The sequence below is a fragment of the Pogona vitticeps genome, chromosome 1, assembly GCF_051106095.1.
Source record: "Pogona vitticeps strain Pit_001003342236 chromosome 1, PviZW2.1, whole genome shotgun sequence".
Taxonomy (NCBI): domain Eukaryota; kingdom Metazoa; phylum Chordata; class Lepidosauria; order Squamata; family Agamidae; genus Pogona; species Pogona vitticeps.
This window is the reverse complement of record NC_135783.1, coordinates 212,096,522-212,114,986: the sequence shown is the minus strand read 5'-3', so window position 1 is coordinate 212,114,986 and position 18,465 is coordinate 212,096,522. Positions and strand designations below refer to the sequence as shown.

At 46.2% G+C, this 18,465-nt stretch overlaps 1 protein-coding gene across 3 annotated transcripts in view; it reads right to left on the bottom strand.

Moving 5' to 3' along the window:
• Positions 1–347: 347 nt before the first annotated feature.
• The window catches only part of CYTIP (cytohesin 1 interacting protein), a 32,145-nt gene continuing 14,027 nt past the window's right edge, over positions 348–18,465 (bottom strand). Inside the window, exon 4 of one of the 3 annotated variants that reach the window (XM_078376403.1) lies at positions 348–1,051. In XM_078376403.1, coding sequence (XP_078232529.1) covers positions 476–1,051 — 576 coding nt within the window. In that variant the 3' untranslated portion in view covers positions 348–475. Of the gene's footprint in view, positions 1,052–1,591; positions 3,747–15,206; positions 17,958–18,465 lie in introns of those variants that run through there. The other 2 variants (XM_078376397.1, XM_072982929.2) reach the window with 2 other exon arrangements.

Sequence of the window (18,465 nt, the reverse complement as noted above, 5' to 3'; positions counted from 1 at the left end):
TTCTATTCTAGAGTGGCGAGGGTCTTCTGGGTTTTTTTGCATTTTGCAACCAAGTTCTACGGTTATTATGGTAGCTGTGCTATACATGAGCTGGTTTGTTTCCTTTAGCAGGTTGGTTGGGATTGTTCTGATGACTACATTTGCACCATTCAGTAGATCTTTTACTGATTTATTTTGTAATTGGTGCAGCTTGGGGAGCCTTTGTCTATCTGTGTTTTGGCTAATATGGGTGTGACAAGGTTCGTCCTTAGCCGGGGGGGGTTGGGTGGTAAAGGCGGGAAACAAGCGCGGAGGCGAGTTCGAGTCTTGAGAAATAACAACTTTATTCGCGTGTACACTCAACTCTACTGGATCGAACGGATCCCTCAAAACTTCATCAGTTAACAGCGTATACTTCTTAGGTCTAACAACTGGTGGACCTGTATCTTCATCTACCAAGGGGCCGGGCCAAACCGCTCGCGGTCCGTCAAAGGTCTTAAAGGCGCACTCCGGACGGCGCATATGGTCCCACAGCAGGGGGTTTCTGTTGGAACTCGGGGCCCGGGCGGATAACTCTCCGTCCCCCACCATGGTAGCCCACCGGGAAGACCGAGACCCTCCATTCCAAGGGTTCATAAGTCCTACCACGACCGCTAGTTGAAGGAGACTCAGGCAGCAGTCCTCCTCCTCCCGGTAGGTTTTGGAAACCTGGGGTCCCGTCTGCTAGGCTCTTAGCGTCTTTCAGCCAGTCCGTCTGTACCCCTCGGGTCATACATCTGCCCAGCTCTCCTTCCCCCAACCAACTAAACTCCCGCGCAATTTCTCCCTCTCCTTTCACCTCCTCCCACATGATCAAGTCCATCTCGGCTCCGCCCTCATCCACCAAGCACACTTCGGTAGGTCTCCTCTGCAGCTCCTCCTCACACTCTATTTCTACCAGTATCCCTTCAGTACAGCCACTCGCGTCTTTCGGGCTTTCTTCTTCTGGGGACGGCACACTGGGTCCCACTCCTTCACACGCCCCCCTCTCTGAGTGGGCCGTCCTCCAGGGAAGGTTCTCCTTCTCCCCTTCCTGTCGAGAGAAATAGTCGGCATTAGAGTGTGCCTTCCCCTTCCTATATTGCACCTGAAATGAGAATGGTTGTAAGCTAAGATACCACCTGGTTAGGCGGGCGTTGGTATCCTTCATGCGATTAAGCCATTGCAAGGGCGCATGGTCTGTCATTAGTATGAAAGGTGCACCCAACAGATAATACCTCAGGGCGTGCACTGCCCACTTCACCGCCAAGGCTTCTTTCTCAATCGTAGCATACTTTTGTTCCCGACTGCTCAACTTTTTACTTAAGTACATTATAGGGTACTCCACCCCCTCTCTCCTTTGAGATAACACCGCGCCAATGCCCCTGTCAGAAGCATCCGTTTGTACCCAAAAGGGTAACTTGAAATCCGGAGCATACCTAGAGGGTAAGGTCGCCAAGATTTCCTTGAGCTGTCTAAATGCGTGCTGTTCTGCTGCACCCCACATAATGCCTTTCCCTTTCCGTTTCCGTGTCAAATCTGTGAGAGGAGCTGCCACCTCCGCAAAATTGGGCACGAATTGCCTATAGTATCCGGCCAGCCCCAAAAATTGTTGGACCTCTTTCTTAGTTTTGGGTACCGTCCACGATACAACTTTGTCTACCTTATCAGACACTGGTTGTATTTTCCCGCCTTCCACCTGAAACCCTAAGAATTGTACACCTCTCCGCGCGATCTTACACTTGTCGGGATTCACTTTCAGTCCAGCCTTCTCAATTTCCCTGAGCACCCTCCTTATGTGTTCCAGATGTTCTTCCCAGGACTTACTATAGATCAAGATATCATCGATATAAGCCCCCGCGAAATCCTTAACTGGGGCTAACACTTGATCCATTAATCTTTGGAACGTTGCAGCGGCGCCATGCAACCCGAATGGCATTTTTTGAACTGGAACAACCCCGGGGTGTTACAAAAGATGTTTTCTCCTTATCTTCCTCTCTTAAAGGTATCTGCCAATAACCTTTAGTAAGGTCAAGTGAGGTCAGATAGACTGACCCGCCCAGTTTCTCTAATAGGTCATCCACCCGAGGCATGGGGTAAGCGTCAAATTTGGAAACTTCGTTCAATTGTCTAAAATCTACACACAATCGCATCTTTCCGTCGGCCTTTGGCACCATCACAGGGTAGCTGCGCCATGGACTTCTTGATGGTTCTATAATGCCCAGCTGTAACATTTCCTCAACTTCCTTACTTATAGCCTCTCTAAGGTGGTACGGCCAGGTTCTGTTCCCTGATCTCGTAACAACCCCTGTTGGGGTGTGTATCTCGTGTTGTATTAGTCGAGTTTCACCTGGTACCCCTGAAAACAAATGTTGAAATTCGTCCTCTACCTGCAATAAGTCTTGTTGTTGTGCCGCAGGTAAGGTCTCATCTATAGGTAACCGGCCTTCTATCCGCCCCCAAGAATCCACCTCTGGACCAAACTCATGCTCCTCTACATCACCCCACAAAGCCTCTCTTTCTTTCCACTCTTTAAGGAGGTTGACGTGAAAGATACCTTTTTTCTTAGTCTTGTCTGGCATAGATATCTCGTAGTCAACATCTCCTATTTTTTGTGTCACCTCATACGGGCCTTGCCAAGTCGCGAACAACTTGGCCTGTTCAGAAGGCATCAACAACAAAACCTTTTGCCCTGGTACGAATTCCCGCACCTTTACCCTCTGATCATATCTCCTCTTTTGTCCGGCTTGGGCTTGGCCAAGGTTGGCCTTAGCCAGCCCCACAGCTGTTCTCAGATGTTCCCTCATTTCGATCACTTGTTGGATAGTTATCCGCGCATCGTCTGGACCTTCCTCCCACCTCTCCTTTACTAGGTCCAGAATACCTCTAGGGTTCCATCCATACATCAGTTCGAATGGAGAAAACCCTGTAGAGGATTGTGGTACCTCCCTTATGGCAAACATTAAGGGCGCCACCAACAGGTGCCATCGTCGGGGTTTCTCCATGACCAATTTCCGCAACATGCCCTTTAGGGTCTTGTTGAAACGCTCCACCAAGCCGTTACTCTGAGGATGATACACGGCGGTGTGAATGGGTTTCACCTCTAGGAGGCGCCACAACTCCTTTAAGGTTTGGCTCATGAAATTCGTGCCTTGGTCAGTGAGTATTTCCTTGGGGAACCCCAGCCTCGTGAATACCTGCATCAGCTCCCGTGCTAGCACTTTGGCCGTGGTTGATCTCAGTGGGACCGCTTCAGGATATCGGGTGGCGTAATCTATGATCACCAGGATATGAGTATGCCCACCTTGTGATTTAAGCAACGGTCCCACAATGTCTAAGCCAATCCTTTGGAAAGGGTGATCCATAAGAGGTAATGGGATTAACTCAGCCCCAGTGGGTGGCTTCCTTTGGGTTTTCTGACATTGAGGGCAGGTTGCACAATACTCTTTTACCTCCTTCCGCAATTCAGGCCACCAGAACCGCTGCTCAATCCTTGCCCTCATTTTTTCTTCCGCCAAATGCCCAGCCAAGGGAATATCATGAGCCAATTCCATAACTTTCGGTCTCCATTTAGAAGGTACCACCAACCTCCTACTCGCATCCTCATGCACGTAATACAATAAATTATTATCCATCTCCCACCCCTTTTGTCCTCTTACAATGGTTCCTGATGGCTGAGCCGCCAGTAGGGGCTCCCGCAGCGAAGCGTCATCCTGCTGCATGGCTCTCACTTGTTCCCGCAACGTTCTCTGCAAAAAATTGGACTGATCCTTACCATCTTCCTCATCCCCTTGCAACCCTTCCTTAATCGACCCCACATTGCGAGAGCCCACCCAATCCCGACCAAGCAACATTTCACGCGTCAGTCCTGGAACAACCCCAATTTTCATGTGTCTCTCGTCGTCCCCTACTTTCACCGTAGCCCACATAGTTTGATACTTTTTAAGGTCCCCATGAATGCATCGCACCGATAATCCTTCGTCCTTCTTATCGCCCGGCAGGTCCCTCACCAGGGTCGTCCCGCATCCCGTGTCTATAAGGGCTCTCTTTTTCACCGCATTCACCCACGCGTCTATTTCCCATCGTTCCGAGGTTGGGCCCTTCGTTTCCACCGTGCGTGTTAACCGCCCCACCCACGAGCAATCAATCCCGGGGCAATTTCTTTTCACGTGGCCCGGAACCCCACAAGAATAACAGTTGATCTTCCCCTCTTTGTTGTCTTTCCCTACCACTCCCGGGGTGTAGAGGGGGCGTCCGTCCTTGCCCTCTTTCCAGCCCGTGCCCGGCGCGTAAATCCTCTGATCAACTGTAATAGGCCGGACTGGCTTTGGTGCGAATGGCTCGAACCCTTTCCCGCGCGCTCTAGCAGGTCCGCTCATGTCCGTGCCCGCCTTTGCAGTAAGGTTGGAAGTTGAAAGCGAAACTTCTCCTCCTCGTGGTCGCTGTCTCTCCGCCCAGGGGGCGGTCACTTCCTTGTTCGCTTCTTCCGTGTTGCTGTAGTCCTCCAGCAGCGTAATCGCCCTCTCTAGCGTTTTGGGATTGTTCTTCTGCACCCAGCTTTTAGCGTTGGTTCCCAAGGACTGCACAAGCTGTTCGAGCACCACTGCATCCACTAGCCTTTCGCCGTCGTTCTCGGCTGGTTTCAACCACCTCATTGCGTTAGCCCTCATTCTCTGTGCAACCGTACGTGGGTGGGTTCCCGGTTTCCACTTCAACTCCCTCAGTCTCTTCCTATAAGTTTCTTCCGTTAGGTTCAGGGTGCTCAAGATAGCATTTTTCACTGCGTCATACCGCGTCGCCTCCTGAACTCCCAAGGTGTCAACCACCTCCTGTAACAGGCCAGTGAGACATGGTATGAGCACCAGAGTCCACTGGTCTCGTGGCCACCCCGCTGCCGTGGCCACCCTCTCAAACGTATGCAGGTACGCTTCAGGGTCATCCGTGTTAGTCATCTTCTGTATTCGAATTGGCGCCGGCCCCGCTACCAGGCTGCCCCGTACGCTGGCAAGATTCCTGGCACTCCTCTCCTCTTCGCTCCCTCTCCCGCGCATTTGCCTGGCCATCAAGATCTGCTGCTCGGTCAGGTTTTCTATAAGCCGCGCTTGTCTCTCCATTGCTTCCTGTAACCGGTCCACCTCTTTGTTTCCCGCCAATTCTGTCCCCCCGGCCCCACGTTGGGCGCCACTGTGACAAGGTTCGTCCTTAGCCGGGGGGTGGTTGGGTGGTAAAGGCGGGAAACAAGCGCGGAGGCGAGTTCGAGTCTTGAGAAATAACAACTTTATTCGCGTGTACACTCAACTCTACTGGATCGAACGGATCCCTCAAAACTTCATCAGTTAACAGCGTATACTTCTTAGGTCTAACAACTGGTGGACCTGTATCTTCATCTACCAAGGGGCCGGGCCAAACCGCTCGCGGTCCGTCAAAGGTCTTAAAGGCGCACTCCGGACAGCGCATATGGTCCCACAGCAGGGGTGGCGGGGCCAATCCCCCTCCGGGGGTTTCTGTTGGAACTCGGGGCCCGGGCGGATAACTCTCCGTCCCCCACCATGGTAGCCCACCGGGAAGACCGAGACCCTCCATTCCAAGGGTTCATAAGTCCTACCACGACCGCTAGTTGAAGGAGACTCAGGCAGCAGTCCTCCTCCTCCCGGTAGGTTTTGGAAACCTGGGGTCCCGTCTGCTAGGCTCTTAGCGTCTTTCAGCCAGTCCGTCTGTACCCCTCGGGTCATACATCTGCCCAGCTCTCCTTCCCCCAACCAACTAAACTCCCGCGCAATTTCTCCCTCTCCTTTCACCTCCTCCCACATGATCAAGTCCATCTCGGCTCCGCCCTCATCCACCAAGCACACTTCGGTAGGTCTCCTCTGCAGCTCCTCCTCACACTCTATTTCTACCAGTATCCCTTCAGTACAGCCACTCGCGTCTTTCGGGCTTTCTTCTTCTGGGGACGGCACACTGGGTCCCACTCCTTCACAATGGGTTACTATTTTTTTCCATCAGTGATGTCTGCTGTCAACTCATAATTTCTGGGTTGTTCTATAAATTGCTCCTCTACTGTTATATTCTCTTCCATTGTTGCATTTACCTCTACACTCCATTTGTCTTTCATACTGTGGTCATTGTTCTGTGCTGATTTTTCTTTTGCCACCTTTATTGTTGTTGTTTAGTTCTTGCAATTTCAGTTCTGAAAACACTTTACTCCGGATAATAAACCTTTTCTGTTCCATTAATCATTGTTCAGTGATGTCACTATTTGGGTATTTCCTTTTCCAAATCTCCTTCATTCTTTTTTGAAGACCATGGGCTGTTTGGTTTGCCTTGTAATAGCATTTCATAATTTATCCATTTTCGGCAAGAGTCCAAGTTCTGCATTTACTTTTGTTCCAGTAGCTTTGCAGCAGCCTGTCCTGGTTCCTCAACAGAGTCTGCTGAGCCTTGTAGCCCATTTGTCACCAGATGTCCAGGAGCTATAGCATCTGATGAGGTCCTTCTAGCGAAATGCCAAAAGGTGACGTCATTTCTGCCTGTCCACAGAAGCTCAAGGGGGAGGAGCCAAGGATAGGGCAGGAGGGGCGGAGTTAGACAAACAGTTGGACAGTTGGAAAGACAGTTGGAGATGTGGAATGGCAGGTAGGGTTTAGAAGAGAGAAGGAGAGGGTTAGGAAATTGAGCTGAGAGTGTTAGGAGAGAGAATTGAGAAGTTTGAACAATATTGTACAAGCAGGAATGAAAGTATAAGCACTACAAGAGAGATATCGATTGAAAGTATACAGCAGTTTGGAATAAAAGTGATTGCCTACATGATCCAATACGTGTTAATACCTGATATATGTGATTTACCTGTATGATTTTTTGACCATAAAAGAATACTTAATTAAATCTCTGATTCTTAAGTTATATAACCCTTCGTTTTGGCAGCACATGGGTGTAACATAATTGGTATTAGGAGAATACCTGGTGGCAGCATGAAGGAAGAAGGGCACAATTTTTTGTGAGGACGAAATAAATAGCAGCAACAAAGGGAAGATCGCCACAGTCCTTGTTGACCAATCAATCCCGTATGGATTTCTGTTTATTTCCTCTCATAATAATTGATGGTTGGTGGACACAGTTGGTTTGGCTTCTCAGCTGAGACCTGTCTGGCTTGGGATACTCTTCAGCATAGCTCTCAGCCTCACTGAAGTACACAAGCCCCTCCATCTCAACAAAGCCTGTGACCATGATGATGGTGATGATGATGATGATGATGGGGAATAAGCTGCACTGAAATCAACAAAGCATGTGTTTGAACAGACAGTGTATAGGATTGTGCTGATACAATTTTTAAATTATTATTATTTTGTACGTAATTATTCATTCTTAACTGTATAATTCTGTTTTTCAGGCAAAACAATATTTTGTTGCCAGGGCTCACAGCAAATAAATGACAACATGCCATGGACCTGGGATGGTCTCTCTAAGTAAGAGGTAAGGTTACAAATAAAAGGCAGGAGAAACGAGGGAAGGAGAGAAGAGCGGGTGCAAACAATCGATTAATGGCAAAGCAAAAGAAATAACAGCCTTTTGCAGCCAATGGGCCCCCCACTAACCCTTCCTAGCTGGTGTTCTGGAGGCGATGCAACTACCCGGAGGTCTAAGGACCTTTGCCCAGGAAAGGCAACTGACAGTAAGTAGTCCCTGCGTCAGCACTGATTGTTATCGGAAGACCAGTTTCCCTGTGGCAGGAGCTCCTATTTGCACAGTAGCAAGATAGAAAACCACTTCCTCTCTCCCTTGCTATATTAAACCTGCAGCTGTAGAGAAACTGAGAGTCCGCTCGTGATCTTCTCAACAAAACCAAAAGCACAGGCTGGATATAGTCAGGGACTGCTCTTCTTCTCATTGCTGTGGTTATATTAGCCCCTATCCATCCTGAGGCCTCTCCACACTTTGCTTAACAAGCAGAAGCAGCAAAGGTCTTTGCTGGTGCTTCAGTGGTGATAGAGAGAGAGAGAGAGACAAAGGAAGAAAACGGCCCATCCTGCATACTTTGTGACTCACACAACCACACAGAGGACCATGTCCACATGTCTAGCTTAGCATTAACATGGTTAGCTGAAACAGTATTTCTGATAGCTACCTCAACCCTGGATCAACCAAGACACAAAGCTAATACAGAAAGATCAGCAAGCGTCTTGTATTCGGATAGTTTTGATTGGAGTCAATTTTAGAAATATTTTGGAAAGAAACGTGTGTGCTGTATAATATGAATCTCCCCATATTTTAAGACCTTCCAGAGAGAACTTTCACTCACTCCTGTCACCCTGACACATACACGGAGCGAAGAATCTTCTTCGTGGCAGCTGCCAGGCTGTGGAATTTCCTTCCACCAGAGGCTAGGTTGGCCCATTCCATGCTGTTTTTGTGAGAACAGGCGCAGACCTTTCTCCACATGGAGGCCTTTAGCAGTGGGGACAGGAGCTTCTAATGGGGGGAAGTATTTTGAATTGTTTTAAGCTAGTTCTCCTTTAATTGTATTTTAATAACTAAATTCCTGTTTTCAGTTCCATTTGTTTCCAATCATTTTGTGAGATGCCAGGAGGGAGGGTGGTGTGATATTGGGAGAAACATGGGATGGATTGAAAGGAAAGGAAATAAAACAATCAGAGCCACTGACCAGCTGATAAGGAAAGGAACCGCATGGAGGGGTGAGTCTAGTTCTTATCCCTTTGGGAAAAACCCCAGGGGAGATTTTTAACCTTTTCTAAAAGGTCTGTCCAGGGATGCTCAAGCTGTGGAGTAAATGCGGGAATTGTGGCTGTATCACCCGTTTGCCCATGCAGTTCTGTCCAGCTAAAAGTGCACCTCCCGTTGCCTGTTCATTCCATCCTGAAGAAGGTCATGGTAAGAACATGCAAACAGGTTTATGAAGACATAATGAATTCCTCCTTATTAACAAAGAGTTTAGTACACTTTTCCTTTTTCACTTATTCCGGTTACATTTTCCTTATTGAACCCTTTTATATTCAGACACAAAAAGCTGTCAGACACAAAGGGCCAATCTATATACAAGTGGTGCCTCGCTTAACGTTTGCTTCGTTTAACGTTTTTTTCGCTTAACGTTTATTTTTTCAGAGGCAGATTGTGCTTCGTATAACGTTTTTCCCTATGGGCGATTTTCACATAGCGTTTTTGGGACCATGCTTCGCTTAACGTTTTTGGTTTTAGGTCCCCTGCTTCGCTTAACGTTTTTTTTTGTTTTCAATTTAAAAAGTGTCTTAGAAGGGTCCAAAACGGTTCTAAATGCTTGGATTCATTAGAGGACCCCTTAAGTCATGTGCAAACCTGATTTGGCTTTGATCTGACGTTTCGTTAATTTTTTGTGAATTTTTGTTTTTTGGCCCATAGGAACCAATGGACCTGTCAAAATCTGACAGCTCCATGCTTTCCTATGGGGGAGAAAACAATTTACAAAAAATTAACAAAAGTTCAGATCAAAGCCAAATCAGGTTTGCACACAACTTAGGGGGTCCTCTAACGAACCCAAGAATTTAGAACAGTTGCTGAGTCTTCATTAATTTTTTGTGAATTTTTTCTTCCCCCATAGGAAATAATGGAGCTGTCAGATTTTGACAGCTGTCAAAAGTTGGGGGGAAAAAATTCACCATTAATTAACGAAAAGTCAGATCAAAGCCAAATTAACTTTTGCATCCGTTTTAGAGGGTGCAGAAGCTAATCCAAGCATTTAAAACCATTTTTGACCCTTTTATGACACACTTAATTTTGCAAAAATTGACTTCGCAAAGCCATTGAAACCTATTGAGTCAGCTACAATACATTCCAATGGAGGATACATTGTATCGTTTAACGATGTTTCCTATGGGTTTTTTCGCTTAAGGAGGGCAATCCGTGCCTATTGGAACGGATTAACCGGTTTCCAATGCATCTCTATGGGAAATGGTGTTTCGCATAAAGTTTTTTTCGCATAAGGTTTTTTTTTTGGAACCAATTAAAAACGTTATGCGAGGCACCCCGATTTCATTGCCTACCTTTCTTCCTTCGACTTAATTTTCCTTCAAGAAACCTGGTCCCTAACCCCTCTTCAGCTCCCGGGTTTCTCCTCTTTTCTTACCCCAGCATTCAAGCTCCAACAGAAAGGACGTCCTCGTGTGGGCCTCTGCTGTTTATTTAGCCCTTTCCTCTCACAATTTGTTACCTGCCTTCCCACCCAGTCCTCCTTTTTTCAACCCATCCAGTTACTTACCCCCAACTTCAATTTACTCATTCTCAATATTTACATTCCCCCTCCTTCCTCTGCCTCCTTCCCACTGTGGGAAGACATCAAAATTTTCCTGTTAGACTACCTCCGGACCAATCCCTCTGCTAGCTTACTTCTGCTAGGAGACTTTAACTCCAGGTTAGGCCCAGATAACCCATCTCTCGTCTCCCATCTGAATTGGATCTGGGATGACCTCATTCCTCCTACTCTTCTAGGTTCCAGACTTTCACTTGACCCCTCATTCAACCAACATGCCCCTCTGCTGATTAATTTATGCTTAGAATTCAGCCTTCACATTCTTAATGGATCCCTGCCCAGTGATTTTCCCGGTAAACTAACTCACTTCTCCTATAGAGGGGCTAGTGTCATTGACTATGCTCTCGTTACCTCGGACATTCTTCCCTCTATTTCCGATTTCACTGTTCAATCTCGTGCTGACAGTGACCACTCTCCAATTTCTTTGAAACTGCACTTTCCCTCTTGCCCCCAGCGCCCTCTACCTTCCCCCCTGCCTCCCACGTATATCCGTAAATGGACTCCCAAAACTGCTACCTCCTTCTCCCAGTGGATCTCAAGACCCGAGATAGTAACTTTATCTCGGGACCTCGCATCCACCCATACACCTTCCTCTGCCATCGCCTCCTATGAGCTTCTCATACACTCACTAACTGAAAACTTGAGAGCTTCCCCTACTCTGCGTCCCTCCCCCCTATCCCACTCTCAACCTCCAACTTTCTCTTGGTTCGATGCAGACTGCTGGGCCGCAAAAAAATTTATCAGACAATTTTTCCACTCACTTCAATCTAACCCTTCCCCTGACAGGCTGAGCCTCTATTTCTCATTGAGGAAAGCTTGCACCTCTTTCTTAGAATTTAAGAAACATTCTGCCGCCCAACAAAGCTGGAACTTACTATATAATGCAATTCAAACTAATAACCATAAACAGTTCTGGGCCTTGGTTTCCTATACATCTCCTTCCCCCGTTCCTTGCTCGCCGACTCCCATAACAGCTTCTGCTTGGACTGAGTACTTCTCCACAACCTTTGCCTCCTCTTGCTCTACCCTAACTAATCCCACTCCACCTCCCAACCTCCCATCCTGGCCTCCGGTTGCCCCAGAAGAAATCATAGAGCTGATTCTTCCCTTAAAACCCCGGAAAGCCCCTGGCCCAGATGGGATCTTCCCCGAACTCCTACTCAATAATCCCACATGGTGGTCCCCCTTCCTTTCTAACCTTTTCACTCTTATCAACAATTCTGGTCTTATCCCCTGTTCCTGGCTTTCCTCAACTATCGTCCCAATTTTCAAAAAAGGCAACCCCTCCCTTCCAAACAATTATAGACCTATCAGCCTCCTATCCTTTATAGGAAAACTGTACTCCAAATACCTCCTTTTGAAACTCACCTCTTGGTCTTCTGCCATTGGGCTCCCTGCCAAAGAACAGATTGGTTTCCGCCCGGGTGCCTCCACCCTGGATCATATCCTCACACTCTCCTTTTTGATCAGCAAATACACAAAACACCACGGCGCCAAACTGTATTCAGCCTTTATTGATCTCAAAGGTGCATTCGATTCGGTCAACAGAGATTTACTTTGGAGGAAACTCTCCAACTGGGGGATTGACCAACGCCTCCTGTTTTTAATACAGCGCTTACATTCCTCCAATACATGCCGAATCAGGATTGATCGTGCTGGCACCCTGACAGACAATGTCCCTGTCACCAAGGGTGTACGCCAGGGATGCATCCTAGCCCCTCTTTTATTTAATCTCTTTCTCGCTGACCTTCCTTCTTCTCTAACCGGTACTGATTTCTCCCCTCCTGCTTTAAATAACTCGCCTACCCCTCTCCTCATGTATGCGGATGACGCCCTTCTCCTCTCTATCACCAAAATGGGCCTCCGCAAGCTCCTCCTCTCTTTCCAACAATATTGTTCCAACAACGATTTAATTATAAATTCAGAGAAAACTAAAATACTGGTTCTCTGCAAATCCTGGGCCCCGTCATCCTGGAGAGTCGGTAACTCCATATACCAACAGGTTCAGACCTTCAGATATCTGGGGATCCTTTTTCACTTCCGGCATTCATGGAGTCCACATCGCACTTCTGTAACTGCATCTTCCTCCCTTTCCCTCAGTGCAATTTCCCGTTTTCACTTCCACTCTGGCAATCAGTATGTCCCTGCTGCCATTAAAATCCTATACTCTAAAACAATCTCCCAGCTACTCTATGGAGTCCCAATCTGGATCGAGGCAGCAAACTCTGAAATTGACAAGGTGGCCGCCTCCTTTCTCAGGAAAATCCTTGGGATCCCTAATCTTATTAGACTCTCCACCATCATCCTAGAATTGGGTATCCACTTACCCTCCACCCTAGCCTGGACCATTACCTTCAAGTTCTGGCTCAGAATTCACCTCCTAACCCCCCCTGATTCAATCTTACAAAACTTATTAAAGGACCCCTTTACTTCCATGTGGTTTCACTTTATAGAAGCCAAATTATCTTCATTATCTCTCTCTGTCGAAACCTTAGCCGACATGAATCTCCACTCAGCACATCAAACCATTAGGTCCAGTCTTTATGATCTTGAATACGCAACCTTATTTTCCCAAATGAACCCTATTTGCTCTCCTCTTGCTTTTGGCCTATCCCCTTCCCTCGGCCGCCCCTTTAATTATTTTAACCAACTGTCCAACCCTCAAAAAAGACGAGCTTTCATGCTTGCCAGGCTGAACATTTTTCCATCTGCAGCCCACTTCGGAAGATTTACAAGAACTCCTCGTTCCAACAGACTGTGCCATTTCTGTGCATCCGAACCCGATTCCCTGGACCACATTTTACTTCGGTGTCCAACTCACAATATCCCCCGCAAGCGGCTGCTAGGCCCACTTCTCTCCTCCCTTTCCCCTTTTTTTCCTGACCCTTCCCCCATACTTCTGAGCGATTTTTCGACTTCTATTACCAGTCAAGTAGCTGAGTTCCTCCTCACTGTTATGAAGACCTCCCCCCACCCCAAACCCTCATAAATTTTCCTGAACCTAACCTACTACAACCCCTTGCCTGCCCCTCCCTTTACCTGGAACTGGAATGTAACTGTGCTATGTACTCCCTTGTACCATATAATGCCAATAAAGGTTTCTAAGAATGAATTATATAAATGACCCATAATTAGAGCTGCAGTCGTGTTAGCATTCTAGAAATATGATTGTGGGGTGTTTTGTCTCTGAGGACTCAGACTTACAAAAGAAGAATATGTTGATGGCTTGAAGACCAGTCACAAGCTAAATTGCAAACTAGGGGAAGGGAGGAAAATATGCTGTAACAATCATATGCAATCAGCACTTAAGGAATTCCCTGTTCTAGCAACAGGTTAACGTTAATGTCTAATTCAGGCCTGCATTCTCACCTTGCCCTCCATCTAGACTTTGAGCAGACCTAGACTTGCTGAACCCCTTGCAAGTTTACAGCATGACATACTTTCAGACTACATAATGGGGGATAGTTTCCAGCAGGCACTGCTAAGATTCATAAGTCAGGGCTCAAAACAAAAGGCCACGTAAGGTGACTGACTCATTCTCCGTACAGTAATAGCAGGATTGGCCCTCTTCTAGTTCAATTTGCCCATGGATTGTGGAAGGGGGAAAAAAGCACAGAGAGGTTTGAGGGGAAAGGGAGAGGGGCAGATTGAAAAGTCTAAGATGGTGAGACTCCTGGGGCCCTGGCTGGAACACCACACGCTGCAGATTTCTCCTCCCCCCCGCTACTGCTACTGTACAAGAGTTCTCTCCTCTGTGTGCCTTTACTCTTTCTACTGCACAGGCACAGTGTGAAAACTCTTGTCTCTCTTTTAGATGAAAAGTTTGCTCCACTCAATCAAACAGGATTTACTTCCAGATCAGTATGTTTGAAATCAAAAATTGCATTCCCATTCAAGTCAACCTGTGTTAAACTCTTCTAAGACTGTCAAGATCTGCTGAGTGAGAAATATGAGAAGTGTTATGTGCAGTCAGCTAAACGCAGAATGTGATAATGGCATGGCAATTTTTATTTTCTTAATTTATGGGTGGGAAAATGGCAGTGCTGAAATATGTATGGATAGATAGATAGATAGATAGATAGATAGATAGATAGATAGATAGATAGATAGAGAGAGAGAGAGAGAGAGAGAGAGAGAGAGAGAGAGAGAGACAGACAGACAGACAGACAGACAGACAGACAGACAGACAGACAGACAGATAGATAGATAGATAGATAGATAGATAGATAGATAGATAGATAGATTTCAGCACTGCCATTTTCCTATATATATAGGCTTTACTCCCTCTCATATTTAGTGCACAGTGATCTGTGTCAAAGGATAAGTAATGAATATACTAAAATAAACGTTCAAACTTTAGAATTTATTCCTATGCTATGTTTGTGCGGCCTCCTTCGTGAAAAGAGCAAAGCCCAGAGTATTCAGGGGGTTTGCCAAGCAGGTGTAAGGTTAGGCTGAGAGTCACTTAATTTCAGATGAAGGGTGACAAAAGTAACTTCAACCAATTGCAGTAGAACATAAAACTCCAGTTTTACAGTCTGGATATTGAAATATTATTCTATTTTATTTTTCAGCATGTTTGGGATATGCTTTTTTTCCAGCTTCTGATTAGTGTCTCCCCATAATATTTGTGAATCAGTGGCCATCAATGTTCCCTCTAAGCTGTGAAGTGCTGTGTCAGATGCTTGCAGCGTTGTGTCAGGCGCACACACCACAGCCGGTGTTTCCACCTCTTCGGTTCCGGTTGCAGCTAGAGCCACACGGGGAGACAGAGCCACGCACCCAGAGGGTGGAGCCCCACCCAGTGGGGCCGAATTTTAGGGAGAACATTTGTGGCCATTCTTGGCTTTTGGCTTTTCCAAATGCAAATGTGAAATTTTGAATTCTCAAAGCATGATGTTCAAACAACATGTGAAATTGTATAATTTCAGTTTATTTACAAACAGAAAAAGAGAGATTCCCCCCCTCCGTAATGTGCTTTGAACATCACAGAACAGGCACTGTGATCATCTGTCCAGGCTGTAACTATGAATCTGGTTCACCAATGCTGCCAGCATTTCCTTGGCACATTCTCACACTTATATTCCCAAACACCGAGATGGAAGAAGCAATATATTAACTGTAATTTCTCACATGCACTGATTTGGGAGATTGCACCAATTTCCACACTTACACTAGATTTTCATTGCAGGTTTTGTTCTGTTTTGCAGTGCATGAATCAATGCACAACAGCTCACAGACAAAGTGTGGGGAGGTTCATCCTAAAACAGGAGGAGGGGAGGTTATCCTCCTCCCTGCCAGATTCAGGAGCTACTTTGGGAATCAACTAGAGATGGGGACGAACCGCTCAAACAGCAGTGGTTTGTGCCCATTTCTAGAATCAGCATTCTTGCAAGCAGACATATACTTCAAGTTAACATATTACTTCTTTCCAAGCTCCGTGCAAGAGGTCTTGCTTCCTGAAGCAAAGGATAAGGTGGGGTTCTTACTCACTCCCATTTCCATTAACAGAATAGATTTTTACTTCATTGGGGCAATGTTCTCCCCCACACATCAAGGCAGGTTAGTGTACTTGGAACAAGCCAAGTGGCACACTCAACACTGCCTCTCCAACAGCACGAATGGGCAAGGAGACTAAAAAAGAATGACTGTGCAAGCTGCTGTTACACCAGTAAACCTTGGAAACATTCCTTTTTTTTCTGGATGACAACTCCCAGAAGCCTCCAGACATTAACTCCGCACCCCAACTCCAAACATCTGCTGTCCGGGACAGTGTCTATTTACTCTACCTCCTAGTAGAGTTTGATGATGAAGGTAAACAAAAACAAGAATGGGTGGCTTATAGATGCAGTTTATGTATCACTGATGGCTCAGTTTGGTTCAGAAAAAAAGACCTCTTCTTAGGGAGAGTGTTTCTACTTAGAAAGATCCATCCTTCCCTTTTACGAGCTGTTGCACACCTTTGCCCAGCAGTAGGGCATGCATTCTTTTTGGCATGTTCACTGTTTAGCCAGGAGACAGCAGCCTCTAAAAGCCTCAATTTCCAAATCTGCAGTCATTTCATAATGACTGCAGATTTAGAGAGAGAGAGAGAGAGGAGAAAGCGGGAGGGGAAGCAGGGACAGGGGGAGGGAGAAAAATGGAAAGGCAGCAACAAAAAGAGAGTGGAGCAATAAAAAAATTATTTCACTTCCCTTGACAGTTCACAAATGATCAAAGGAAATGCTTAATTGACAGCTTATCAGGCTACCAGGGACCATTTGCTGTTCAGACAGGAGGAGTATGCCAAATAGCACATTGCTCCTCTCCCCAACTTCAATAAACCCTTTGTGGCCTGATTCACCCCACACCAACAATGGCCAGTCTGGAGAGGCCCTAAGGCCCCTTAATAACTGAATGAAGGGAATGTGTGGATAATACCTATTGTGTGAAGTGGCCCTTTGTTTTGCTAATCTAGAAAATAAATATGCCTAATTTTTGTGTGTGTGAGCAACAAAGACTTGGGACAGGGGCCAGTTCCCTCCTGAAGGATAGGTTCCTAGTAGTTTTTGCATAATACATATGTATGTATTATGTATATATATAATATATATGTGTATACTGTATATGGGGTGTGTGTGTAATATGTGTGTGTAGATAGAGAGAGAGGGATTCCCACTCCTGTTGTCTTAAGGCACTTTCAAGCAGCAATAAAACTCTTTCAATCCAAACTGTTTCTCCTCTTTTTGGACTTTACTCCATGGCTGCTGCCCAAATTTTCAGGCGAGAGCACAGATCTGAAGCAACACCAAAAGTCTGTGCAGAGGCCACACAGCCTCTTTCACTGAGGGCAGGATTGCCTCTGAAGCATTCACAGAAGACAGTCCTCTTTTGGAAGGTGTCTCCCAGTTGAAGGGCTATTCAGTCTTATCTGATTTAAAGAAAAAGAACTAACATGAGGGAAAACAGGGATCCTGACCTTTTGTCTATGGACAGTTAGTATCAGGACAACAGCCCCACAGGTCAGATTACTTGTCTTCCTCCCTCAGATGAGATCCATTCTATGTAATTCTGGTTACATTATAGAAATAATTCCTGATTTTGCATCTGTACATATAAATTAGCTCATGCAATTCTATTCAGATCAGCGTCCTCCTCGGCCTTCTCTCTCTCTCTCTTTTTCAAGACAGATGCCCTACTTTGCAGTGATATAGAAGACGCCAATCTAAAGGTCAGAAGCGACTTTCTTCCTCTTCCACAGCTTGGTGAAGGCCAGGGATAAAATTCAACAGCTTTTTTCGAATGCTTCCCTTTCTGGTTTTCCGCGGGAGAGTCCCAAAGATGCTTGAGACATGTCCTGCATCCCAGGAGGGTGATCCAGACCCATTGCTAGCTATGCGGACGCTTCTGTGCCTTCTGAGTGAAGGCTTCGGCACTGTGACATCGGTGTCTCTTGGCAGGAAGCATTCATCGTCTGTACTCGACTGCCGGCTGAAAGTCTCAAAATCGCTGGCTGAGTAGAAACTGTCCTCACTGTCTACTGTCATGGAGCTTAGGCGGCTTAAACAGCTGCTTTCACTGAGAAACCGAGGTTTGCTTGCCAAGGCTGACCCTGAGCCCACATAATCTCCGAAGGAGTTAAACTCTTCTAATCCCATGGAGTCTGGTGGTGAACACTCTTCCCCTAGAAAAGAGATAGAGGAGAACCATAATTAAACCCACAAGAACTACAGTTCGCAGAAGCAGGAATAAGGTACTCAATTTAATCTTCCTGAAATGGAATTTGAGTAACAAGAGGCTACTGTAAACCTATGGAGTGGGGGCGGGGAGAAGGGATTGTTTCACTTCTGCTTTATGGCAGGAACACATTGTGCAAATGATGTGATAAAAGCTGTAATTATATGGCCATCATACCAGAACATTTCCTTTTTTGGGGACTACAACTCCCATTCCATGTTGGTTGTGGGATTCTGGGAGTTGTTCACACTCTTTTACATTCTCAGTGCTCTCCTTATAGAATGGGGTGCTATAATACTAACGTTTTTTGCAGAGTTGTAGTACAGGTAACAGTTAGACGATATATGTGAAACACTCTGGATAGTTTAAAGTATGATTCCAATAATGTATTAAGTATTCTTTCTTCAGGTATTCTTTCTTGTGAAGAACAACCTTCCAATCCCAGAGGTTTGACC